This window comes from Meles meles, chromosome 13 (genome assembly GCF_922984935.1).
Source record: "Meles meles chromosome 13, mMelMel3.1 paternal haplotype, whole genome shotgun sequence".
NCBI classification, from domain to species: Eukaryota; Metazoa; Chordata; class Mammalia; order Carnivora; family Mustelidae; genus Meles; species Meles meles.
In genome coordinates this window covers 29,200,011-29,227,888 of record NC_060078.1, presented here as the reverse complement: position 1 = coordinate 29,227,888, position 27,878 = coordinate 29,200,011, and the positions used below count along the sequence as shown (strand labels likewise).

At 36.5% G+C, this 27,878-nt stretch overlaps 1 protein-coding gene across 6 annotated transcripts in view; it reads left to right on the top strand.

Moving 5' to 3' along the window:
* Nucleotides 1–27,878, top strand: part of HERC4 (HECT and RLD domain containing E3 ubiquitin protein ligase 4) — a 131,309-nt gene that overhangs the window by 48,628 nt on the left and 54,803 nt on the right. For all 6 annotated transcript variants that reach the window (XR_006821272.1, XM_046027439.1, XM_046027437.1 and 3 more), the window contains exons 7-13: nt 2,798–2,928; nt 8,158–8,318; nt 24,332–24,408; nt 24,683–24,807; nt 25,969–26,028; nt 26,158–26,269; nt 26,771–26,960. Coding sequence is in view for 5 of the 6 variants with exons in the window: in XM_046027439.1 (XP_045883395.1) it covers nt 2,798–2,928; nt 8,158–8,318; nt 24,332–24,408; nt 24,683–24,807; nt 25,969–26,028; nt 26,158–26,269; nt 26,771–26,960 (856 nt within the window). In the remaining variant the exon portion in view is untranslated. The remainder of the gene's footprint in view (nt 1–2,797; nt 2,929–8,157; nt 8,319–24,331; nt 24,409–24,682; nt 24,808–25,968; nt 26,029–26,157; nt 26,270–26,770; nt 26,961–27,878) is intronic.

Sequence of the window (27,878 nt, the reverse complement as noted above, 5' to 3'; positions counted from 1 at the left end):
AAAAATAAATAGAACTACAAATGAAGGTTTTGCACAGCAGAGGACACAGTCAATGAAATGAAAAGGCAGCCCTATGGAATGAGAAAATATTAGCAGACCGTTTATCTGGTAAGGGGGTTAATATCCAAAATATAAAAGGAACGCCTACAACTCAGTGGCTAAAAAAATGAAGAATTTAGTTTAAAAATGGGCAAAGGACCTTGAATAGGTACTTTTCCAAAGAATGTAACAAATGGCCAACAAGTTCATGAAAAGATGCTTAATGTTAACCTCACAGTCATCAGGGAAACACAAATCAAAACCACAGTGAGATAACACCCCGCATCTGTTAGGATGATTATTACCAAAAAAACAAAAGACAGATACTGGTGAGGATGTGAAGAAAAGGGGAACCCTTGTTCCCACTGTTGGTGGGAATGTAAACTGGTGCAAATAGAAAACAATATGGAGGGAGGTTCCTCAAAAAATTACAAATGGAGCTATATGGCCCCGCAAGTTCCACTTCTGAGTATATACTGAAGGAAATAAGAACAGGTTGTTGAAGAGTTAACTGCACTCCCATGTTCAATTTTTTTTTTTTTTTTTAAGATTTTATTTGTTTGACAGGGACAGCGAGAGAGAAACACAAGTAGGGGGAGTGGGAGAGGGAGAAGCAGGCTTCCCACCAAGTAGGGAGCCCGATGTGGGGCTGGATCCCAGGGGACCCTGGGATCATGACCTGAGCTGAAGATAGATGCCCAACGACTGAGCCACCCAGGTGACACTGTAGCATTTTTCATAATAGCCAAGAAAATACCTAAGTGTCCATTACCAGTTGAATGGATAAAGAAAATGTGTGATGTATACATATATGTATATGTGCACATGCGCACGCACGCACACACACACACAGAAGAATAATATTAAACCACAAAAAAGAGGGCAATACTTGCATTTGGAACAACATGGATGAATGTGGAGGACATTATTCTAAGGGAAATAAGCCAGAGAAAGAGAAATACCATTATCATGTCATTTATGTGGGGAATCTTAAAAAAAGAAAAATCAAATTTGTAGAAATGGAGAATAGAATGTTGTTTCCCGGGGTCTCGGGTTGGGGTAGCGGAAATGGGGGGAAATTGGTCAGGGGTGCAAACTTTCTGTTATAAGATGTACAGCATAGTGACTAGTTAACAATACTGTATTCTATGCCTGAAATTTTCCAGGAGCGTAGATCTGAAGCATTCTTAAAAAAAAAAAGCACGTGAGATGATGGGTGTATTTAAAAACTTCTTTGTGGTAGTTATTTCACAATGTATTTGTATATGAAATCACATTATATACTTCAAATATATACAGTTTTATTCATCAATTCATCATACATAAATAAAACTGGGAAAAGAAGATATCAGTTACAAAAACCATAAATTAAAAAATAAACACTTTGCCATTTCTGTCAAAAAAAGGAAATTAATATTAATTTTGTAAATATAATATTACTGTGTTATGTATTTATATGTGCGAGGTATATGTCATTAAAATTAAAGGTATATACACATTCATAAAGATATATACACATTCATGAAAGGATTTGATGTCCACAGTTTGCTTTAAAGTACTCTAGTACTTCTTTTTTTTTCTTTTTTTTTTTTTTTTTGCTTAAAAGTACCCTGAAGAAGAAAAATGGGAGGAGCATTGATGAAACAAGGTTATTTAACTTTTGCTGCTTGTTAAAGCCAAGTGATGGTTATATGATGGTGTGTGTATGTATATATATTTTTTTATTTATATATACATGTCTTTTGTGTAGTTTGAAATTTTCATGATAAAAAGTTTTAAAAAGAAAAATCAATTTCCTTACATAGTCATATATATACTTAAACTACTAAATGCCAAAAGCAGAATATAAAATTGTGTATACAGCTACAATTCTGAAGAAAAGTAGTTAAATTGAAAAACCAATTGTGTTTGTGTTAAGCTCTTATGACAAATTACTTTTTTATATACTTAACCTAATCCAGTTGTGTATTTTACCGTAAATTTTTTAAAGACTATATGTAGTTGACCGTTGAATAACACAGGTTTGAACTGAATGGGTCCACTTATACACAGATCTTTTTCAACAAATATATTGGTAAAGTTTTTGGAGATTGCAACAATTTGAAAAAACTCATAGGTAAACTGTGTAGCCTAGAAATCCAAAAAAGTTAAGTTAGGTATTGTTTATGTTACCAGTAAGGTTTTCAGTCAGAAGTGTAGGCTATTAGTAAAGTTTGGCGGAGGCAAAAGTTGTATGTGGATTTTTGACTGCACAAGGGGTTGACGCCCCTAACCCCTGCATTGTAGCAACTGTGTGTTAAAAAGAGCTATATCTGTGCACTCTGGTTTAATTGCACTCTTTCTGCAGAGGCTTTGTATAAAAGCACAACTAGTTTGAAAACTGAAGATGATAGCCAGTTTTAGGTTTTGTGATATATTATAGGTTATGTACTTGGGATTCAACAAGATTGTCAATATAATGACCATGAAAGGCAATGCAAAAAATGATTAGTATCTCTTTAATGATGGCTTCAACTAAATATAGTGATAAGAATATAGGTGCTTTTAAAATATGTGAAAATAGCCTGCACTTCTCTTAGGTTTAGGGGATTCTACCCTGAAAAGTCAGCTGTTGTCTGTTAAATTGCAAAGGCAATAGAAGAGAAAAATTGACTGCGTATATTAAAGATTAACCTGTTTTCTTAAATATTATTTTCTTTTATCAGGCCTTTTAATGATAAAGGGTTTGTCTTCTTTTTCTTTTTTTCTTTTTTTTTAGGAAGGTGGAGTGTTTACTTTTGGAGCTGGAGGGTATGGTCAATTGGGTCATAACTCTACCAGTCATGAAATAAACCCAAGGAAAGTTTTTGAACTTATGGGAAGCATTGTCACTCAGATTGCTTGTGGAAGGTAAGCTATTGTATAAGAGAGTATCTTAGTCTCCATAACACAATTATTTAGGATTTTTTTTTTTTAACAGTCCAGAGGTCTTTTATTTTTTTACACCTACCTGGTCATAAATTTATAGGGAGCAGGTTCTAGTAGCTGAAGCTTCTTTCCATTTGTTCTCACAAAGTGTACTTCTCTGGGTGGAGCAGGCTGGTACTTCAGTTGAATTCAGGTACTGTTTTCTTGGGCTGCCTTTTTGTCTGATCGTTTTCCTTTACATGTTTCAGGAAGCTCTGTCTTGGCTCTCAGAGTGCTTAATGTTTTCAGCATGCACAGAAATTTTCTAGACAAAAAGAATCAATGCCAGCAGCATGCTTGGTAACGTTGTAGGCTTCATTTTGCCATGGTAACATTTGTGGGGCATTCCTATTTGAATAGTGCCTGTCCCCTTGATGTCTACAGTATAACCTTTTTTTGTGGATTTGCATATATATGGCCAAAGGAATAATTCCTTGTTTTCTAGAAAGTCTGAAAAACATAATGGGGTCTCTTTCCTTTTTCCCTTTCTGTCGGTCATTTTGCAGATTACTGGAAGATACCAATTCCTAGCTGGAAGTAGGGATTTTTTTTTTTTTTTTAATTGTTAAGCAGTTTAGGAATCTAAGATAAACTTTCTTCCCTAAATGCCTGATTTGCTGCTGAGGAGTAATAGTTAACAGGAGAAATACCTTTTCTACTGATTATTTTACTTTTCTCTATTTGAAACAAATTTAACTGGGTGGGACAAGATATTAATAATGAATATGTAATACATTGTATATAGCATCACACTTGAAGAGAAAATACAAATCATCTTTTTTTCTTTTCCATTTCTTTCTTTTTTTTTTTTTTAAAGATTTTATTTATTTGACAGAGTGAGAGAGAGACAGCCAGAGAGGGAGCACAAGCAGTGGGAGTAGGAGAGGGAGAAGCAGGCTTCTCGCAGAGCAGGGAGCCCAACGGGGCTCAATCCCAGGACACTGGGATCATGACCTGAGCTGAAGGCAGATGCTTAATCACTGAGCCACCCAGGTGTTCCATCCACCTATTTTTAGTTTAAAGAATGAGAAAATTGAGGGGCGCCTGGGTGGCTCAGTGGTTTAAGCCTCTGCCTTCGGCTCAGGTCATGATCCCAGGGTCCTGGGATCGAGTCCCGCATCGGGCTCTCTCTGCTTGGCGGGGAGCCTGCTTCCTCCTCTCTCTCTGCTTGCCTCTCTGCCTACTTGTGATCTCTCTCTGTCAAATAAATAAAATCTTTTAAAAAAAAAAATGAGAAAATTGAGCAGTTAATTATTTAACACATAAAATTAGTTATTGGTAAAAATTGAATTGGAACACTGGTTCCCAGTTCTTGGGAGTAAATAGAAGAGTCACAGCGTTGAAATTGAGCTTCACCTTTGTTAGACTAAATTAGATAGACTTTCAAGAAACAAAATGTACTTTGTTTGACTAAGTTTTGACCACTTAGCTTAATTTTTTCTATGTAGTAGATATCCCTATACAGTATGGTCCCCCCCAAATTTATTTATTTATATATATATAATATATATATAGTTCAGTTTTGCCAGCTGTTAACTTCAGATACTTGAAATCACATTATAGGTAGTCTTATAGGTAGTCTTATAGGTAGTCTTTGGTGACTTTTTAATAACATGTGAACTTGTTTGATTGATTATCTGTGTGTGTGAAGCTGTGGTTTGCCTTCATTAGATCTCATTGCTGTGTTTTATTCAGTTATGTGCGTATATAATTATTTACTCATCCTATTACTGCTAGGTTTTTGGGTACTGATCTCCTGGGTATATAGTGTTACTTAATCATGATTTGAATTTATATTTCCATGATTGGTGACAGATTGAATTGAATCTGTAGATCACTTTGGGAAGTATTGACATCTTAACAATATTAAGTCTTCCAAGCCATGAATAGGAGCTCTCTTTTCATTTATGTCATTAATTTTCATTTATGTCTTTTAATCTTTTTGTAGTTTTCATCATATGTCTTTTAAATTTCTTTTTGGATTGTTCATTATTAGTGTATAGATAACCAACTCCCTTAGCTTTTGTTTATGTATAAATCTTAATTATAAGTCTTAATTATAATAAAATCTTAATTCCTCCCTCACTTTGAAAGGACAGTTTGCTAGACATTAGATTCTTGGTTGATAGTTTATTTCTTTAAGCACTTTGATTGTGTTAGCTTAGTCTGTTCTGACCTCCAGAGTTTCTGGTGAGAAATTTCTTAATCTTATTAAGGATCCTTTAGGTGTGACAAGTCACTTCTCTCTTGATGCTATCAGATTTCTTTCTTTATCTTTGGACAGAGTGTAATATATCTAAGTGTGGGTCTCTTTAGTTCATCCTGTTGAAATTCATTGAGTTTCTTGGATGCTTATGTCTTTCTTCAAATTTGGGAAGTTTTGGGCCATTATATCTTTGATCTTTCCCTTTATTTTTTTTTTACATTTTGGAATTTCCATGGTACCTATATTGGTCCATTTGATATCCTGTAGGACCCCTAAGTTCTCTTCAACTTTTCTTCAGTCTTTTTTCTTTCTGTTCCTGAGACTTTCTAATTCCCTCATTTCCTTTTCTGCCCGCTCAAATCTGCTTTTGAATCTCTTTAGTGAGTTTTTTTCATTTTAATTACTATACTTTTCATCTCCACAGTTTCTCTTTGATTTGTTTTTAGGCTTTCTGTTCTTTTTTATTGATATTTCTGTTTTGTTCATATATTGTTTTCTTGACTTTCTTGTCTTCTTTAGTTATTTGAACATTTTTAAGATAATTATTTTAGTTTTTATCTGTTAAGATTTTCCCTCTGGTCTTTCTTGGGGATAGTTTCTGTTGGTTTTTTGTTTTTGTTTTTCAAAGATTTTATTTATTTGAGAGAGAGAGTGGGAGCAGGAGCAGAGGGAGAGAATCTCAAGCAGACTCCCAGCTGAGCACAGCCCAACATGGCATTCATCTCACGACGCTGAGATCATAACCTGAGCTAAAACCAAGAGTTGGATGCTTAACCGACTGAGCCACCCAGGTGCCCCAGTTTGGGGTTTGGTTTTTTTTTAAATAGACTTTATTTTTTATGGAAGTTTTAGGTTCACAACAAAATTAAGTAGAAGGTACAGAGATTTCCATTGTACTTGTACCTACATGTGCATAGGCTCTTCCATTATCAACATTCTCCACCAAAGTTATTCCATTAGTGGAAATATTATTCCATTAATGACTTTACATTGCCAAATCATTATCAGATAAACATAGTTTACATTAGGATTCACTCTTGGTGTTGTACAGTCTGTGGGTTCAGAGAAATGGATAATGACATGTTTCTACCATCATAGTATTACATAGAGTAATTTCACTGCTATAAAATTCCTCTGTGATCCACCTATTCATCCTAACCTAACCTGTGGCTATCACTGATCTTTTTACTCTTAGTTTTGCCTTCTCCAGAATACTATAAAGTTGGAATTGTATAGTATGTAGCCTTCTCCCATTGGCTTCCTTTGCTTGGTAATTTACATTTATGGTGCCCCCATTTTTGATGGCTTGATCACTGATTTCTTTTAGCACTGAATAGTGTTTTATTGTCTGGATGTAAGCATTTCCCTTCTGAAGAACATGTTGTTTGTTTCCTAGGTTTGGCAATTATGAATAAAGCAGCTAAAAATGTCTGTGCAGGTTTTCGTGGGTCACAACTTTTTGACGACTTTGGATAAATAACAAGGAGCATGATTTGCAGATCTTATTGTAATAGTATGTTTAGTTTTGTAAGAAACCATCAAATTGCCTTTTAAAGTGGCTGTATCATTTTGTTTACCTGTGTTAGTTAATTTTATTTTCCTTTAAATAAGCCATACATCCCAATTTCTTTTTAAGTCCTATGATTTTTTTTTTTTTTTAAACTGGACATTTGAATCTAATAATGTATAGCTCTGGACATCAGATCCCTTTTCCAGGGTTGCTGATTTTTTTTCCTGATTGTCATAGGTTATCTCTGTGGCAGGGACACATAAGCCTTGAGGTGTAAACATAAGGTCTTCTCGGGTCTTTTCTATCTTTCTTTTTTTTTTTTTTAAGATTATTTATTTGATAAGGAGAAAGAGAGCATGCACAAGCAGGGGGAGCAGGAAAGGGAGAAGCAGGCTCCCTGCTGAGCAAGGAGCCCAATGAGGGGCTGATTCCAGGACCCTGGGATCGTGACCTGAGCCAAAGGCAAGACACTTAAACAGCTGAGCCACCCAGGCACCCATCTTTTCTGAGCCCACACCTCTTCCTGGGCATGCACAGTGACTTTTTAAATTCCTTTGTATATAGAATTACTTTTGAATGTTCTAGATCTTAAATGTCTGACTCTCAGAAGGGGAAAAAAGACATTAAAAGGGGAAAAAGCATCAGCCCTTTAACCTCTGGAAATCTCTTTAGAGGGGACTTGGGACAGTTCTTAGATTCTACTTAGATTTTCAGTAACGTGGGAGACTAGATAACTTGAAGACCCCTTTGAATCAAAACCCCTTTTAAATAACAGGTTATTTTGCCAGGAACTGAAGGGAATGCCACAGGGAAATGCAAAGAAATCTGAAAACTATTTGTTTTCAAAACTATTTGTATTTGTTTGAACTGACTTTGAAGGTGCCCTAAAAGGATTTGCCAGTGTAGGTAATATATTATCAAACCACCCTAAAATTTAGTGGCTTTAAACAGTTTCTTTAGAAAAAAGGAAACATTGTATTGTTTTATATATTTATGCATTGTTTTATTATACACACACCCCTCAGTCATCTGATTGGTACTGGATTACTTGCCCACTGCTTACTATAAAACTTCTGATTGGTGTCCAGAGGTGGATCCTTATAGATGCTTCAGGCTAGAATTTTATAGGGAAGAAAAGGGGAGAACTTGGACAGTATAGTTAGATGCTACCCCTTGTGCTGAATTACCTCTTATTAGGAATTCCACTATAAATTTGGACAGTTGTAGAAATTTTCAGGGTCATGCTTATGCAGCCTACCTTTGTAGTAGAAAATTTATTCAGTGTAGAATAAGACTTTTAATAACTAGTTTATACAGAAAATTTTAGAACTGTAAAGGTTTTGTTAATATATTTTTGAAGAGAAAAATTACATCAGTTAATTATTGTGTGCTTTTCTAAATGTAAATTGTTTGGAAGGTAACATTAAGTCTGAGATTTTCTATCATTTTACTCTAGGCAGCACACTTCTGCTTTTGTTCCTTCATCAGGACGAATTTATTCTTTTGGACTTGGTGGTAATGGACAGCTAGGAACTGGTTCAACAAGCAACAGGAAAAGTCCTTTCACTGTGAAAGGAAATTGGTTCCCTTATAATGGGCAGTGCCCACCAGATACTGGTAAGTTTTGTTATGTTAAAGCTTTGCTATACAAGTTTAAGTTAGTAAAATGTTGCTCGTAAATGATGAAGTTTTCTGTGTTTGACATGGAACAGTTCTAAACTACATTGTTTAATCAAAATACCAAGATACAGAATAGTGTATCCATTTGCTTCATTTGTCTATACTTGCTTATTTATGCATAAGAAAACTCATGATAAAGTAGTAAAAGTGGTTTCAGAGGGCTGGGCACATGGTAACTGGACTGTGGCTAGATGCCATTGGGCAGGAGTATTTTTGTTTTGTGTAGAATACACATAACATAAAATTTATGAACTTAACCATTTAAGGTGTATAGTTCAGTAGTGTTAAGAACATTCACATTGTTGTACAACCAGTCTCCAGAACTCTCTTCATCTTACAAAACTAGAACTTTGTATTCATTAAACAGCAACTCTGCATTCACTCTTACCACTGGCAGGCAAATAGCATTCTACTTTTGGTGTCTATGTATTTGACTTGGCTCTAGGTACCTCATGTAAGTGGAATCATACAGTATTTGTCTTTTTGTGACTGACTTCATAAATTTAGCATAATGTCCTTAAGGTATATCCATTCTGTAGCATGTGTCAGGATTTCCTTTCTCTTTAAAAAAGGCTGCATAACGTTTTATTGTACGTATATACCATATTTTGTTTGTCTCCTCACTTGTTGTGGACATTGGATTGTTTCCACCTTTTGTGACTGTTGTGAATCATGTAAACATGGGTGTACAGATATCCCTTGAAGACCCTGCTTTCAATTTATTTGAGTACATACAGGACTTTAAAATACATGACAGTTTCTATTTTTTTTTGAAATTTGAATCATGTGAATATATTCCTTACTTAAAGTATTAAATTTTTAATACTTTTGTTTTCATATCCCTACTGCTTTATCCCATCTGTGATTTATTTATTTTTCTTTTCTTTTTTTTTTTTTCAGTAGATCTGGTTATTTTTTCATTGATATTAATTTCCTAAAGAGTTTGAAACATTTGAATGCCGTTTTCTCATTTACTTTTTTAACATGCTGCAATATGCTTTTTAGGGGTAAGGGTGCCTGGGTGGCTTGGTCAGTTAAATGTCTGCCTTTGGCTCAGATCCGGATCCTGGAGTCCCAGGATTGAGCCCCGCAATGGGCTCCCTGCTTAGCAGAGAGCCTGCTTCTCCCTCTGCCCCTTACCCCGCTAGTGTTCTCTCTCAGTCTCTCTCAAATAAAATATTAAAAAAAAAAGATAAAATATGCTTTTAAAAAATACGTACATTTCCAAATATGTGTATTTCCTTTATCATCCTAAACTAATCCTCAAATTTTCTTCCTGTTCATTTTAGTATGTCTGATTTCTTTAGGGATTTTTCTTTGAATTGCGTGTTCTGTCAAGATTTTATTCAGTGGTGAGCGTAGGATGAAGGTTGATATTTGAAAAGGTCCATAACTTTTTATGAATGATCTTGAAGATTTTTTTTTTTTTAGTGACTTTTTTTGTTTTTTTTTTTTAAAGATTTTATTTATTTACTTGACAGACAGAGATCACAAGTAGGCAGAGGCAGGCAGAGAGAGAGAGGAAGAGAAGCAGGCTCCCCATCAAGCAGAGAGCCCGATGCGGGGCTCGATCCCAGGAATCTGGGATCATGACCTGAGCCGAAGGCAGCGGCTTTAATCCACTGAGCCACCCAGGCACCCCGAAGATTTTTTTTTAATTTTTTTGGTAACTAAAAGGCTATTTCAGTTACACTTTATATAGCAAAGGTCAGCCTGTGATACTGTTTTGTCTTGTTTTTGTTTCATTTTGTATTTAGTATATGTCTTCATTTTCTTCCAGTCACTCTTAGCTTTAGAACATGCATTTATTTTAGTAATGCTGTTCTTGTGTCCTTAGTGGCATGTTGGTGATTTATTATATTAGTTTCTTCCACATAACAGAGATTTTATAGTTAAAAGGAGCATGAACATGTATTTTTGTTTGTAAAATTTAGTCACTTAGGAGTGCATTTTGTTACCCTTGAAACTGTACCTTGAGATTATTTGCATTCAAATGAGAAAGGAAATGGAATTTTTTTATTAACATATAGTGTGTGATTTGTTTCAGGAGTATAGGTCTGTGATTCAAAAGTCTTACACAGTATACAGCGTTCACAACATACACCCTCCCCAGTATTCATCACCCAGCCGCCCCATCCCTCCCACTCCCTCCACTCCAGGAACCCTCAGTTTGTTTCCTGACATTATTCCTCTCTTATGGTTTGTCTCCCTCTCTGATTTCCTCCTGTTTCATTTAGGAAATGGAATTGTAAAATTAGTTGTTTTGCCGAAGTTTATTTTCATTAGAAATTTGTAGATTCATAGTAGCCAAAAAGTGTGAACAACTCAAGTGTCCATCAACAGATGAGTAGATGGAAAAAAAATGTGGTAGGTGTATGTAGTTGAAAATGAGGCATAAAAAGGAGTAAAATTTTGATATGTAATACAACATGGATGAACCTTGCAAATAATATGGTAAGTCAAAAGAGCTACTCACAAAAGGACAGTATATCATATGATTGGTCTTATGTGAGGTACCTGGAACAGTCAAATGTATAGAGACAGAAAGTAGAATAGTGGTTACCAGGGCCTTGGGGGAGGGGAGAACAGAGGAGTTGTTTAATGGGTACAGAATTTCTGATTGCATCTTTAGGTCTAAAATGAGTTATAGGCAGCATATAGATGGGTGTTGGGTTTGTTTTTTTTTTTTTAAGATTTTATTTATTTATTTGACAGACAGAGATCACAAGTAGGCAGAGAGGCAGACAGAGAGAGAGGAGGAAGCAGGCTCCCCGCCCAGCTGAGAGCCTGATGCGGGGCTCGATCCCAAGACCCCGGGATCATGACCAGAGCCAAAGGCAGATCCACCCAGGCGCCCACCCACTGATCCACCCAGGCGCCCCGGGTGTTGGTTTTTTTAATCCATTCTGATACCCTGTGTCTTCTCATTAGAGCATTTAGTTATTTACATTCAGAGTCATTATTGAAAAATACAAATTTTGTGCCATTGTGTTACCTGTAATGGTGGTATTTTTGATGATGTTCTGTGTTCCTTTCTTTTTTTGTTGCTTTTGGTGGTTTTTTCCCCTGAAGAGTCCCCCTTAATATTTCTTGCATGGCTGGTTAAGTGGTCCTGAATTCCTTTAGTTTTTGTTTGGGAAACTCTTCATCTTTCCTTCTTTTCTGAATGATAGCCTTGCAGGATAAAATATTCTTGACTGCACTTTTTTTCCCTTTCAGCAATTTAAATATATCCTGTCGGCTGCCTGCATGCTCGCTCATTGGTTGAGCCTTTGCCTTCGGCTCAGGTCATGATCCCAGAGTCTCAGTATGGAGTCCCACATGGGGCTCCCTGCTCAGCAGGGAGTCTGCTTCTCCCTCTCACCCTCTCCCCTCTCACTTTCTCTCTCTCTCAAGTAAATAAAAAATTAAAAATAAATATACTGTCATTCTCTTCTGGCTTGCCAAGTTACTGTGACAGATTGTGATCCTGATCTGTCTTCCCTTGTAGGTTAAGGACATTTTTTCCCCTAGCTGCTTTCAGAATTCTTTCCTTGTTTGTGTATTTTGTGAATTTGATTATGGTACCCCTGGTGATGGCTGGCTTTTGTTGAATTTAATGGGAGTTCTCCATGCTTCTTGGATTTTGATGTCTGTGTCCTTAAATTACTTAAGGGGAAGTGTTCAGCTATAATTTGCTCAAGTAAACTTCCTGCCACTTCTATCTTTTCATCCTTCTGGGACTCCTATGATATGAATGTTACTATGTTTTAATTAGTCAGAGTTCCCTAAGTCTACCTTTGTGATGCATCATCTTTGTTTCCCTCCTCAGCTTCATTATTTTCTGTAATTTTATCTTCAGCATCACTGATTCATTCCTTTGCTTTATATATCTTCATTGTTATGGCATCCATTTGGGTTTGCTGTCAGCTATAGCATTTTTAATTTCAGCTTGACTAGGTTTTAGCTCTTCTATCTCTGTAGTAAGGAATTCTCTAGTGTCTTCTATGCTTTTTTCAAGTCCAGCTACTATCCTTATAATTGTTTTAAATTCTAGTTCAGACATCTTACTTCTCTCTGTATTGCTTAAATGCCCAGCTATCACTTCTTCCTGTTCTTTCTTTGGGATAAATAAATAAAATAAATAAAAATAGGGGCGCCTGGGTGGCTCAGTGGGTTGGGCCTATGCCTTTGGCTCGGGTCATGATCTCGGGGTCCTGGATCGAGCCCCGCATCGGACTCTCTGCTTGGCGGGGACCCTGCTTCCCCCTTTCTCTCTGCCTGCCTCTCTGCCTACTTGTGATCTCTCTCTCAAATAGATAAATAAAATCTTTAAAAATAATAATAATAAATAAAGCAAAATAAAATAAAATTTTTTTAATTTAAAAAATAAAGGAAGGGGCACCTGGGTGGTTCAGTGGGTTAAAGCCTCTGCCTTTGGCTCAGGTCATGATCCCGGGCTCTTGGGATCGAGTCCCGCATCAGGCTCTCAGCTCGGCGGGGAGCCTGCTTCTCTGCCTACTTGTGATCTCTGTCTGTCAAATAAATAAAATCTTTTAAAAAAAACAAAACAAAACAACTGGCAGTATTGAAACCCTTTCCTTTTTTCCAGTCAATGGTTTTGGGGAACAGTTTTCTTGTACAGTCCTGTGTGTGTGTTTTCACCACCCGTCCCCCCCCCCCCCAACAAACTCTTTTTCTCTCTCCCCTTTTCTCTAACTACCCACTCCACCACTAGGGCTCCCTCCCCTGTGCAGTGCTGGTGGCTTTTTTCTCCCGTGAATCAACTCTCCACAGTTCCTACCTTCCACTGGTCATTTTTTCTGCTTATAGATGTGCAGCTTTGTACTCTTAAGACTTCTCATTGATTTCTTGGGTGTTCGGAATGATTTGATACTTATCTAGCTGTATTCGAGGAAGGAAACAAACTTACCATCGCCCTACCCCTCCACCATCTTAACCCCTCCCCAGAATTTCTGATTGTTAGCGAAAACTTTCTGGAGATGAATAATTAATAGATGGACATTTTGAGTGTATTTAATGCCACTGAATTAAGCAATTTAAATGGTTAAAATGGGAAATTTTGTGTTTATTTTACCACAAATTACATATATGTGTATCATATATATAAGGGTTGATAATTATTTTGCACTATACTAAGGCTGTGTAGGATAAAAACTAGCTAAATGTGAATTTATATTTTTTTAAGATTTATTTCAGAGAGAGAGTGTGAGTGAGTGGGGTAGGAGGCAGAGGGAAAGAGTCTTCAAGCAGACTCCCCACTGAGCACAGAGCCTGACATGGGGCTCTGTCTCATGACTCATGAGATCATGACCTGAGCCGAAACCTAGAGAGTCAGACGTTCAGCTGACTGAACCACCCAGGCACCCCATTAAATATGAATTTCCTTGGTCCCTTCGGAGGTGAAGCCCTTGGACCCCACCATAAATCACATTGTTAGCATAAACTGTCTATTGTGGCCTCAAGATCACAGGTGAAAAAAAAATTCTTATTCCAGGCTTTGGAATTATGCCCTTGGAGCTTGGCACAGAGCACACCTTTCTTTAGAAGGTAAATGTTTGGACAACTGTGTTAGTGTACTAGGGCTGCTGTAACAAAATACCACAGAGTAGGTAACTTGAACAACACAAATTTATTGACTCAATGCTGGAGGCTAGAAATCCAAGAAAAAGCAAGGTTTCTTCTTCCTCTTTTTAAAGATTTTATTTACTTATTCGAGATAGAGCATGCAGGAGCAGGGTTGGGGGGGGAGGGGCAGAGGGAGAGGGAGAAGCAGAGAGCCTGACATGAGATCATGATCTGAGCCAAAAACAATTAGGCACCTGAGCCACCCAGGCACCCCAGGGTTACTTTGTTGTGAGGGCTATAAGGGAGCCTCCATTCCATGTGTCTCTCCTAGCCTCTGGTGGTTTGCTGGCAGTCTTTGGCATTTCCTGGCAAGTAGATCATTGCCTTCATCTTCACATGGCATTCTCTTTCTGTGTGGATCTGTGTCCAGATGTATACCTTTTGACCCCCTACACCCATCTTGTCCACCCTACCACCCGCCTTACCTCTGGCAAGGAACAACTGATTTGTTCCCTATATCTATGAGCTTTTTTCACCCTTGAGATTCCACATAGAAGTAAGTGAGATCATACAGTATTTGCCTTTCTCTGAGTTATTTCACTTAAGCTAATACCCTCAAGACTCATACATATTGTAACAAGTGGCAAGATTTCATTCTTTTTTATGACTGAATAATATTCCTCTGTGTGTGTGTGTATGTATCACATTTTCTTTAACCATTCATCTGTCAGTGGATACTTAGGTTGCTTCCATGTCTTGGGTATTGCAAATAATGCTGCAGGAAATGTGGGGGTGCATATAGTCTTAAGTTTCGTTTTTGTTTTTGTTTTCATTTTCTTTGGATAAATACATAGAAGTAAAATTGCTGGATCACATGGTAGTTCTATTTTTAACTTTTTAAGGAATCTTCATACCATTTTCCGTAGTTGGCTATACTAATTTACATTCTCACCAACAGTGCACAAAGGTTCCCTTTACTCCACATTTTCACCAGCACTTGTTATTTCTTGTGTTTTTAATAGTAGCCAGTCTTACAGGTGATATCTCTGTGTGGGTTTGATTTGCTTTTCTCTAATGAGGAGTGACGTTGAGCGCCTTTTCATATACCTGTTGGTCATCTGTATATCTTCCTTAGGGAAATGTTTATTCAGATCTTCTGCCCATTTTTAATCAGATTATTTGCCTTTTGCTATTGTTTTATGCATTCTGTATTTATTTTGGATATTTAACCCCTTATCACATACATCATTTGTAAATACTTTCTTCCATCCCTCAGGTTGCCTTTTCATTTTGTTGATGGTGTCCTTTGCTATGCAGAAGAGTTTTAGTTTTTCTTGTCTTTGCTTTTGGTGTCAAACCCAAAAAATCATCTCTAAGACTGATGTCAACTACTGCCTTTGTTTTCTTCCAGGTATTTTATGATTCAGGTCTTAATGTTCGAGTCTTTAATCTGTTTTGAGTTAGTTTGTGTTTATGGGGTGAGATAGTTGTCCAGTTTCATTCTTTTGCATGTGGCCTTCCAGTTTTCCAACACCATCTATTAAGAGGTTGTCCTTTTCCCATTATATATTCGTGGCTTCTTTGTTACAAATTGACCATGTATTTGTGGGTTTATTTCTGGTTTCTCTGTTTCATTGATCTAAGTGTCTGTTTTTATGCCAATGCTGTACTGTTTTGGTTATTACAGCTTTGTAATATAGTTTAACTGCCCTAGGTTTTGGTTGTCTCTCAGACCTTTGTGATTGTCCAAGCTGTCTTTTATTTTTTGTGGCTCTCAGTAATTAAGGGTGTGCTAAGGCCTATGGGTGTCCCAAATGGGAGGATCTCAGACAGCACTTAGATTCAGATTGATTGGAAGCTAGACACTCAGGTAGCAGCTTTTAAGGTATGCAAATATATATGGTACTGTAGGACCACAAGTGAAAGTCCCACTAGCCATCCCCTGAGTAGTAGTCATGAAAATCAGGACATCCAAGCTCCATTCATGAAAAAGTCATGAAAATCAGGAGTCCAAGCTCCATTCCAGGAGATAGCAGTGACTTGTAGTAATGCAGAGGGACAGAGCAAAGATGGCATCTGTTTGCCTTAGTCCCCAGAGATCACCTTAGTCAATAGATGTATGCTAAACCAGAATCCTGCCCCTAAGGTTGAAGCTCCAGGACGTGCAAGTAGACCTTTTTCACAGAAAGAATGGGGGTATAATTCAGTCTGCTGTTTGTGCTGTGACGGGGGGTGGTAGCCAGCCAAGAACTCTCTTTAATTTTTACAACCCATGAGACCCCCGTCCCAGGAATGCAAATCCTGTAGTCCATCAGAACCTGGCACTCAAGAGGTATCCACTGCTTGGCAGCCACAAAAACCAGGACACCAGATGTGTATACAATTCCTCTGTGGGAGGTAATTGTGCTCTGGATTGTGGCAGAGGGAGAACACAGAGATAAGGCCCTCCCTCTGAGGTCTCTGGGGAGGATTACAGTAGGCCCTTAGCCCTGTGTTCAATTAGAATCCTGCTTCTCAGACCAGAGCTACAGAAATAAGCTAATGGGACTTTTACAGAAAGATTGAACATCTTTATCGGTTGTCTCTTGCTATACCCTAGGGGTGGTAGCTGTTTAAGAACTTTTTCTGTTGAATAAAGTCCTGTGAGACCTGTGAGCATAAACCCCAGTAGGTCCCAGAGTCAGGTGACCTTAGAGGGTGAACTAGAGGTATTCCCTGGGCAGCAGCCACCAAAACTGGGATGCCAGATCAGGATACAAGCTCCTCTCCAGGAGAGACTGACAAGCTGAAGTGAGGCAGAGGGAAGTTCCAATATAAAATGTTTCATTTCAGTTTAATAAAGCAGAATTACAAAACTGTTGTGAATTAGATATCTTGAGAAGAACAACAGATAGTTCCCTTATATATCCAAAAAACAGAACATTAAAACAAAGTTAAACATTATTCTAAACAAATAACCACAATAAATTTTTCTTCATCAGTTCATCCATTCCAGTGTGAGGTTTCTTTACCTGAGTTATGTTTCCTCAGAGCCCTGTGCCTGAGTGTCTATTCTATGAAGCATAAGTGGCTTCATATACACAGTACAGTCCTTTTTGCATGCCTCTGAGATGTCCTTCTTTTTTGAAAATGCAAACTCTGGCTTGTATCAGAGTTTATAGGAGAGATTTCAGATAAGCATTAGAGTAAAATCAATAGATGACAGAGGCTTAAAATGACTGTGACTAGTTTATTGCCGATAATTGTCAAATGGAAAGATATAAAGAGCATTTATTATAAGAATAATACGGCTGACAGGGATATTCGGTTGTGTCTGTGGCATGCAAAACACATTTCTAAAAATGTTGATTAAGCTTGTTTTCATAGACAGTGTGACTCTTAACATCTGACTCATAAATATAGAGGACTGTAACTCTTTTTTTTTGGTAACTTTTTATAGATGAAAAAATGTTAAGATATAACATGATAATCCTGAGACCTAATGTTTGAGGAATAACACTAAGAATTTCAAGTAAAGAGATTTCACTTGATAAAAAATCAGTATTTTTTATGACTTCATAGTAAGTCTGAAATACATCTCATTTGCAAACCAAGAAGATACTAGATATGAATTAAAGCAGTAAGAATATAGCACAAAACGTTTAAAATAACAGTTAAATAATAACTGAAATTAGAACCAATTAGACTTTGATAAATATAGGAAAATAAAAACAATTTCATAAGAGTATTGAATACTGCTTTACTTCACATTTAAAAATATAGAAAACAAGGATATTGACAAATCTCCAGGGACTTATCATAAGACAAACAATTTTTGAAATGTTTGTATTAATTACATTTTACCATATACATTTAACTTAGGGAAGATTTAGTGTCTCTTCTGATTTGACAATTCTTCCCATGCAACTCTTGAAATAGTAACACATCAAACAAAGCTAATTATTTCTTGCATCTCTTCTTACATATTAAAAGAATAACTTTTATAACTGTCCAGTCCTCTCTGGAAAATCTCAAAGATATTTTCACAGATGCGTAAAAGGTATTTTAGAAGTTTCGTTTTCCTATTTAGGATATGATTTTGTGAATCATGTTGTTCATTTGCTAGAGCTGCCATAAAAAATACCACAGACTGACTGCCTTTATACAACAGAAATTTATTTTCTCACCGTTCTAGAGGCTAGAAGTTCATGATCAAGGTGTCATATTAGGAGTTTGGGTTTCTTCTGAGGCCTCTCTCTTTGGCTAGCGATGGTTGCCTTTTTCTGTGTTCTCACATGGCCTTTTCTCCGTGTTTTTTGCATTGCTGATGTCTTTTCCTCTTATACTAAGTACACCAAGTACCCAAACAACTTCATTCTACCTTCATCTCCTCTTTAAAGCCTGTCTATAAATACAGTTATATTCTGAGTTACTGGGGGTTAAGACTTCAACATGTGAATTTTAGGGAAACAATTGAACCCATAACAGGAAGGCAAAAATCAAAGAAATCGTGAGAGGAGATTTGAACACTTTATTAAGATACAACTATTAATGTTAGAAACAATAATTGGTTACTTATTTTATCAAAGTGACAGTAAAAGATTTCAGAATAAATGTGGAGGGTAATAAGATTGAAAAGAACTTTTAGTTCTTCCTAAACTGAGGACCATTTGTTTTTTTTTCCCTCCTGAAATAATGAAAAACAAAGTCAACATAAAGCATCAAAGATTATTCTAATAAGACACAGAATTTTCTCTATCAGATTACACAAAAAAGTAAAGAATAATATTTTATATCATAGGTGAAGGCATTAATCATTAAACCATGGGAGCACACCCTTCAAAATTGAATGAACTTTGCTAAGATGTTAACACATTTTATAGCTTCTTTCAGAATAAAATATAAACCAAGGCAAATAAAATTTACTTGCTACATTGTCTTCATTTATATTCTTTCATGTTCTAAAACAGACAGACTTCCATCAGGATAGTGGTGTTATCTCAGAGGGTCCATGAAATCAAAATGACTTTCGTGTTATTACTAAAGATGTTCTCTTTGTTAATATGTAGTATATTCATTATTGCTCATCTTTAAATTGAATCAATATTTAAAATTTTCATAGTTTAGGGGTGCTGGGTAGCTCAGTTGATCAAGCATCCAACTCTTGATTTTGGCTCAAGTCATGATCTCAGGGTCCTAGAATTGAGCCCTGCAATGGGCTCCATGCTTAGTGGGGAATCTGCTTGAAGATTCACTCTTCTGCATCTTCCCCAGCTCTGTGCTTCTTCTCTCTCTAAAATAAATAAATCTTTTTTTAAAAAAGGTGGGGGGGACACCTGGGTGGCTCAGTTGTTAAGTGTCTGTCTTCAGCTCAGGTCATCAAGTCTCACATCAGGCTCCTTGCTCAGCAGAGAGCCTGCTTTTCCCTCTGCCTGCTGCTACCCCTACTTGCCTGCCCATAGTCTCTCTCCGCAGATAAAATCTTTAAAAAAGAAAAAAAAAAAGCTCCCCCCCCTTAACTTTAAATTCTAATACAGTATTGGTGATTTTTAACCTCTTAAACTCTGTTTAAGAAGCTGTTTGGGGGGGCACCTGGGTGGCTCAGTGGGTTGAGCCACTGCCTTCAGCTCAGGTCATGATCTCAGGGTCCTGGGATCGAGCCCCACATCGGGCTCTCTCTCAGCAGAGAGCCTGCTTCCTTTCCTCTCTCTCTGCCTGCCTCTCTTGTGATTTCTCTCTGTCAAATAAATAAATAAAATCTTTAAAAAAAAAAAAAAAAAAAAAAAAAAAAAAGAAGCTGTTTGGGGTCCTGAATGTCCTAAAAGTATAAAAGAATTCAGAGACCATCAAAAGGTACTCCTTTTTCCTTGTAAGTCAGAAGCACATTCACGGGTACCTGGTGGCTTAGTTGATTAAGTGTCTGCCTTCTCAGCCCATCATGATCCCAGGGTCCTGGGATTGAATGTGTGTTGGGCTCCCTGCTCAGTGGGGAGCCTGTCTCCCTCTGCCATTCCCCCTGCTTGTATTCACGCTTTCTCTCAGGTAAGTAAATAAAATCTTAAAAAAAAAAAAAAAAAGGGCGGGGTGCCTGGGTGGCTCAATGGGTTAATAAAGCCACTGCCTTCAGCTCGGGTCATGACCTCAAGGTCCTGGGATCAAGCCCCACATCGGGCTCTCTGCTCAGCGGGGAGCTTGCTTCCCCCTCTTTCTCTGCCTGCCTCTGCCTACTTGTGATCTCTGTCTGTCAAATAAATAATAAATAAAATCTTTAAAAAAATAAAAAAGGCGCACACATAGTTGTATCTCTCTGTTAGTACTGCTGCTAAATAGAAGTATAATTTACAGAATCGTAAATAGCTCAGTAATACCTTTCAGGTGGAGAGATTCCTAAAGGGTGTTCTAATCAGGGCTCAGTATTGGTGGGCAGGGAGCCCTGTTTCAAAGTCTTCATAATTTTTTCCGACAATGTAAAAAATATTTTGTAAAGTGCAAAGAAGAATGTGAAATAGCCCTTCTAGATAGGACAATATGTACTACATAAAACTAACAAATCAGATAATTGGTATAACATAGATATTCAGATCATTCAAATTTAATTGAAAGTCCAGGGAGGGGAATTCTATATAGGTATTGCATGTAAGTTTTATTTCAAGTACAAACTCTATAGTTGGTTGGTAATGGTTCTTGGAGATAAATATTGAGAAGGACTTTGAGAGAACACTTTGTTGGAGAAGAGTGTCAGGATTTTTAGTGTTGTGGTTATAGGTGGAAGAGATAGTGCCTTTTCATAACTTTTTAAAACAAGGCATCACTAATCTGAGAAGGGAGGAGAATTACTCAACACATGAAAATTGGGGAGAAAAGGTCAGTTTAGATCGTAACCTAATAGTGTACACTAAGTTATAAAGGGATTAAAGAATTAAATGTTAAAAAGTTCTGGGGCACCTGGGTGGCTCAGTCATTAAGCATCTGCCTTGGGCTCACCTCATGATCTCTGGGTCCTGGAATCCAGCCCCACATCAGGCTCCCTGCTTGGCAGGAAGCCTGCCTCTCTTTCTCCTCCTGCTTGCGTTCCCTCTCTTGCTGTGTCTCCTCTGTCAAATAAATAAATAAATAAAATCTTTTTAAAAAAATGTTAGAAAGTTCTTAAAATAATTCTCTGATTCAAACTTAGGAAAAGCCTTGGGGTTCCTGGCTGCCTCAGTCAAAAGAGCATGTGAGGGACACCTGGGTGGCTCAGTAGGTTAAAGCCTCTGCCTTTGGCTCAGGTCATTGGCTCATGGGATCAAGCCCCGCATCGGGCTCTCTGCTCAGCAGGGAGCCTGCTTCCCTTCCTCTTTCTCTGCCTGCCTCTACCTACTTGTGATCTCTGTCTGTCAAATAAATAAATAAAATCTTAAAAAAAAAAAAAAAGCATGTGACTCTTGATATCGGGGCTGTGAATTGGAGCCCCACGTGTAGTGATTACTTTAAAAAAAAACACACATGAAATGGGAAAGCCTTTCTCAGCATTATGGCAATGAAATACGTTTGATTAAATGGAAAAACAAATCCTGTGTGAATCAAAATTAAGTAATTTAAGAAAAATGGTTGTAGGGGCGCCTGGGTGGCTCAGTGGGTTAAAGCCTGCCTTTGGCTCAGGTCATGATCCCTGGGTCCTGGGATCAAGCAGTGCATCAGGCTCTCTGCTCGGCAGGGAGCCTGCTTCCCTTCCTCTCTGTCTGCCTGCCCCTCTGCCTACTTGTGATCTCTGTCAAATAAATAAATAAAATCTTAAAGAAAAGAAAAATGGTTGTAGCAAATACAGCCTAAGATTAATTAGCCTGAATATCCAAAGTGCTCATACATATTGGTGAGAAAAACAGTGAGACACTTAATAAATAAATAAGACAAACATTAACACACTCAACAGATGAAGGAAATTAATGGAAATGCCCAAAGAGGAAATTCATGTTAACTAAAACCCATGCAAAAATTATTACCCTCTTGGAGTGCCTGGGTGGCTCAGTCAAGTTTAGTCTTGATTTTGGCTCAGGTCATGATCTCAGGGTTGTGAGATCCAGCCCCATGTGGTGCTCCATGCTCGGCAGGGAGTCTGCTTGAGATTCCCTCCCCCTCCCCCTGCTCATGCACTCTTCTTTTCTAAACTAAATAAATCTTCAAGAAAAATTATTATCAGGGTGCCTGGGTGGCTCAGTTGGTTAAGTGTCTGCCTTTGGCTCAGGTCACGATTCCAGGGTCCCGGGATTGAGCTCTGCATGGTGCTCCCTGCTCAGCGGAGAGCCTGCTTCTCCCTCTCCCTCTGCCTGCCGCTTTGCCTACTTGTGCTCTCTCTGTCAAATAAATAAATAAAATCCTTTAAAAAAAATGTTATCCTCCTTAGTGTCAAAGAAATACAAGTTTAAAAAGCAAGAGATGAATAAATAATGGAAAAGACCAAGAGTTAATTTTTTTCTGGGTAACAAACTATGTAGGTAAGGAAGCTAATGGGCCAGCTACAAGAGGAGGAAGTAATGTTAGCATATCATCATTTTTCAACACACAGTGAATTAATGGTCTAAGCACCGAGCATCAGTGGTTCCTAACATTGCAGAAAGAAACCCAGCCACACATTGTGTGCTTCCTGATGGAAGAACAGCTCCTGCTACCACCTTGTAATAGTTTTGTTGAAACATTCAGACTTTAATTAAAGCCTTTCTAGATCCAACCACCAATTTACAGGAGGTACAGAAGATGAAGAGAAATGTGAGGGGAAACCTTGAGGATACAATTAGCAAAATTCAGTCTGTAAGAAGCTGTGTAAGACAGATGACTAGATTTTATAAACTTTTTGGAGGAGTGATTACAAGGAAATTAAGAAAAATTATTTTTGGTACCTCCCTCGTATCCCCAAGAAACTTACTATGTACTGTACTCATCTTTCTTCTTGATTATAGAGAGTAGAATCACATTTTAGGGATAAATGAATAACATCCTGCTAAATCTTTTAAGGAAGCTAACAGTTTCAAGTAGATTTGTGAAAATGATGTAGAGAAAAGATTTTAAGTTGAATCATTTGTTTATTTAATATTTTAGATTTACCCTTTTAAGCTGTTCTTAGAAATTATTTTTGCCATAGAGCATTCTTGGTACTTGTGGAAAATTTAGTCATGTTGATGTTTTGAACTCTGAAGTTCTCAGTATATTCTGAGCTAGGTAAATATTTCTTTGTATTACATATTGATGTTAACAAATATTTAGTGAGTTCTTTTGCAAATCAAACATTGTGCTTGGTAGTAGGGAATAATCAAGGAAATTAAGATGTGGTCCTTAAGAATTTATAATTCTGTAGCAGCCATGGTTACAAATAATACAAGGTAAAGAACTAGCAAACTAAAGGGTAGTGGGGGTCAGGAGTAGGATGACAGAAATGTATTATATTTGGAAATAATGAGACTTAATTAACCCAGTATTGGGCTTGTTGTTTTGGTATGTGATACCACTGAGTGCTAGCCCAGCAGTCCTTTTTATTTTCTCCCCCACAGTACTTTTGATAATAGATGCTCTTTCCATTTTGAAAAGCAAAAAAGAAGAAAGGACGAGGCATTGAATATCTTTTTGAAAAAGAACTTTATTGTCTTAATTTTACTGCTGCTAAATTTGCTTATTAATTATTTTTGGACTGGATTTGGTTTGTTGGTTGTTTTTTTTTTTAAGATTTATTTTTTTTGAGAGAGAGAGAGAGACACACGGCAGGTGGGGGAGGTGCAGAAGAGGGAGTCTTAAGGAGACTCCACTGAGAACAGCACACAGACCAACATAGGGCTGGATCTCACAGCCCTGAGTTCTCAACCTGAATGGAAACAGAGCTTAACCGACTGTGCCACCCAGGTGGTTGATTTGGGTTTTTTTAATAAAAAGTTGCCAATGCAGAGCTGTGTGTGTCATCTTACTTTTGTACAGCTATAGTAAAAGAAAATTTTGCATTATCAAGTATTTTACTCAAGAAGTTTTAACATTTACTTGTTTGTTGTCATTCTTTTTTAAAAATTAATATTCTTAATTTTTATTTTCTTCTGAGCTTTTACACCCTTCGTTCAATTTTTACATCATCTTCAGTTTAAACTAAAATATATTGAGATAAAAAAGGCATAGACTGGAAACACCGCTTTATTGTGCAAGCTGGAAGAAAGACTTGCAGACTTACCAAGTGCTCATTATGCTTGTAGAATCATTCAGTGTGTGTCACTAGGTCAGTCTCTTTTCCACAGTAATCAAAATATTCCAAGTCATTTTATACTGTTGAATGCTGAATGGAATGTCTAATTGAGTTAGATTATTAAGAGAAAAATCCAATAGCATATTTGATAGCCTGAAAATGTCATATAAATCTTGAATTTCTTTACATCTTATTTTTATTACAGATTCTGAAGAATATTTCTGTGTGAAAAGAATTTTCTCAGGGGGCGATCAAAGCTTTTCACATTACTCTAATCGCCAGGTAATAGTAGTCATACAAATAATTACTGAGCTCAGATAATTTTGAATAATTTTTAAAGCCCATATTAATGTTCTTTTTAATGTTACAAAGTAATTGCCTTAAACTTTTTTGCCCCCAAGTCTGCAGAATTTTTCTGATCCAGTTGATAAGTACTGTTTCAGGTATTTAGTAGAGATATACTCTTAAAAAAAACGGAAATACATAGTGGAAACTTGTCTTGGTTTAAGTTATATATATATCTGCTCTCTGGCTAATCTACTTACTTTAAATTTAGAACTGTGGGCCACCAGATGACTTTAGATGTCCTGATCCTTCAAAACAGATCTGGACTGTGAATGAAGCTCTAATTCAAAAATGGCTGAGCTACCCCTCTGGAAGGTTGCCTGTGGAGATAGCCAAGTAAGAAAAACATTTTGCCTACCCAACACAAATACAACCTCTTACCTCCATGGTAGTGCTATCTTGTACTTAGAAGTTTTTGTTTAATAAGTATTTTATTAATATCACTTACTAAAAAAAAAATCACTCACCAAATACATAAGTTTAAATGTCTGGAATTTCTATAATGATACGTTAAGAGCTCTCATTTGAATATATTTATATGTTTTAATTTTTTCATATATATAATATTAAGTGATAACTTGTAATATTAAACACAACCACTAGGATTGGATTTGAAATAATGTTACTTCTAGCTTCTTAGTGTTCACTGTCTTAACTTTTATGCTTCTTAAAAGATTTAAGTATTAAATCTTTCTTGAATATTCTGCATGTAGATGAACTTGTTTAGTATTTAGAGTTTTCTCTTGTTGCAGATGGCGTTGGTTTTAGGGATGAGGGACTATATCTGATAAGCTGTTTTTATTATTTTTTCTTTAAAGATTTTATTTATTTATTCATGAGAGACAGAGAGAAAGAGGGGCGGAGGGAGAAGAGGGAGAAGCAGGCTCCCCAATGAGCAGGGAGCCCGATGGGGGACTCAGTCAGGACCCCAGGATTATGACCCGAGCCAAAGGCAGATGCTTAACCATCTGACCCACCCAGGAGCCCCAATAAGCTGTTTTTTTAAACTATAGATTGTTTTCCTAAATTAAGATTTTTCTTAAAAGCCCCAAAAAGTGGATTTCAGAAAAAATAGTAACATCTGATATTAGATTTACCATCCTGTATAATTAAGAAAATTAAATGTATATGTTTATGTAAAAAAACAATTTTTTTTTTCACAACATTGGATTTGTGTCTGTGATCATACCACCCTGAATGCACCTAATATCATTTGATTTGGAAGCTAAGCAGGGTTGGGCCTGGTTAGTACTTGGATGGGAGACTGCCTTAAGAGTAGTGGGTGCTCAGTTTGATGAATTTTAGAAAGTCTAGGATAAGCGGTATTACTTTAACCTTTAGTAATTTAGTAATTTATAAAATTCTGATTTATACTAGTTGAATATTGGTTAGAGGAGTGCTCTGTGGCATTAAAAAGTATATTAAATATTTTGATTAAAAAATGTGGACACTGGATTTCTCATTTTGTGATTTGGGGATTTTTAACTTTCTTTTTAGTGAAATAGATGGAACATTTTCTTCCTCTGGTTGTCTAAATGGAAGTTTTCTAGCTGTTAGGTAAGTGGTAATTCTTTGGTATGCACGATTTTTAAAATTTATTGTATTAAGTAATATATTAAATAAATGAAATAACTTTAAGGGTTTATTATTTTTTTTCTCTCTTCTTTTTTTGTTTCTCTTTTATAGCAATGATGATCACTATAGAACAGGCACCAAATTTTCAGGGGTTGATATGAATGCTGCTAGACTTTTATTCCACAAACTTATACAACCTGATCATCCTCAGATATCTCAGCAGGTTTGTTCTTGAAGTATTTTATATTTTGTTATATAGCCTGTTGAACTTTATATTATTTTGTATATTTATAGCCTAACCAACTTTATAGTTTTAGATACTTCATTGTGATGTGCTGTTTATGATTCTATTATATAAGCCAATATAAGAATTAAATAAGGTTTTATTTTAAAGCATTTACAGCTTAGCTATCAAATATCTGTAAACCTCTCCAGATAAACGTTTAAGTAGACCTTTCATACTTAACATTACCATGTTGGTTAAGTTTCTATATAGGTATAGCTATAGAGAGTTTAAATTGAAATTTATACACAAGAGTTTTAAAATGCTCTTAGTAATGCTTAGGCATTAATTTTTCCTGTCTTTCAAAGTACATTCAGTGATTCATTGTAAGATACATTTTTTTAACCATTTTATGTTTGCTGTGTTTATGATTTTTCTCCTTCTTTTTGATAAGTACATTCATTTTAAATAAAGTAGGTTTTACTTTTTGTCAAAATATAGGTGGCAGCTAGTTTGGAAAAGAATCTTATTCCTAAACTGACTAGCTCCTTACCTGATGTTGAAGCATTGAGGTTTTATCTTACTCTACCAGAATGCCCCCTGATGAGTGATTCCAACAATTTCACAACAATAGCAATTCCCTTTGGTACAGCTCTTGTGAATCTAGAAAAGGCACCACTGAAAGTACTTGGTAAGAATTCTGGTCTTTTTTTTTTCTTTTGTAATTTTTTCTCTTTAAATAAAGGTGCTAATAAGTTTTTAATTTTTTTTGCTGTCTGAAATTTTGCTACCCTGCTTATTTGACACTGTCTTACAGAAAAATAAACCTGTTTTTCTTCCTTTCATTGCTTTTTTCTAGTCATGCTGGTTATTGGAGGCAAAGCATGTTAAATATTAAAATTTTAATCAAACAGCAGCAGAGACAGTATCAGGAAAGAGAACCAGCTGTTTTTTGTATTTCCCCTCCCTTGTCCCTCTTGGTCTTGCTATTAAAGAAGTAAAGGTGGAGGAACAATTAAAACTGAACAAAGATGGGTATTAAATCCTTCTTGAACTCTGTTATAAACTCTTTGCCTTGTATATCTCTTACCTGCTAATTTCCCCATGTTTGATTTTATTTCTCTGAATGTAGATGAGATTCTACCACTAATCTGATCTTGTTGTTCTATCTCTTATCCACTGTAATTTTTTGGCCTAAACTTTTCTCAACTTAATTTCTCAATTTGTCCAGATTTCATCTCTGTCTCCTGGCCATTATAGTTTGCTTGCTACATTTAACCTAGTACTTTCTTTGCTGATAGAATTTATTGATTTATGAAGCTAAGATATATAGAAGTCATAAAATCAGTACAGAAAGTTTTAGGCTAAGAGTGAGCAGAGGAAGTAGTTAAGCAAAGTGTAGAATCCTCAGTAAGTGAAGCAGGGACTCACAAGAGTATTTCCTTCCATGTTGTCAAAAGTTTTTTTATTTCTGGCTGCCTCATAAGATTATGGTGTTTGCAATTAACAACTACAAACAAATATGTGGGGAAGAACAGACATGTTAATACTTTACATACTACTCAGTATCCAATTTTCAGGATTACCTTGCATTTTAAAGGTGTTATAC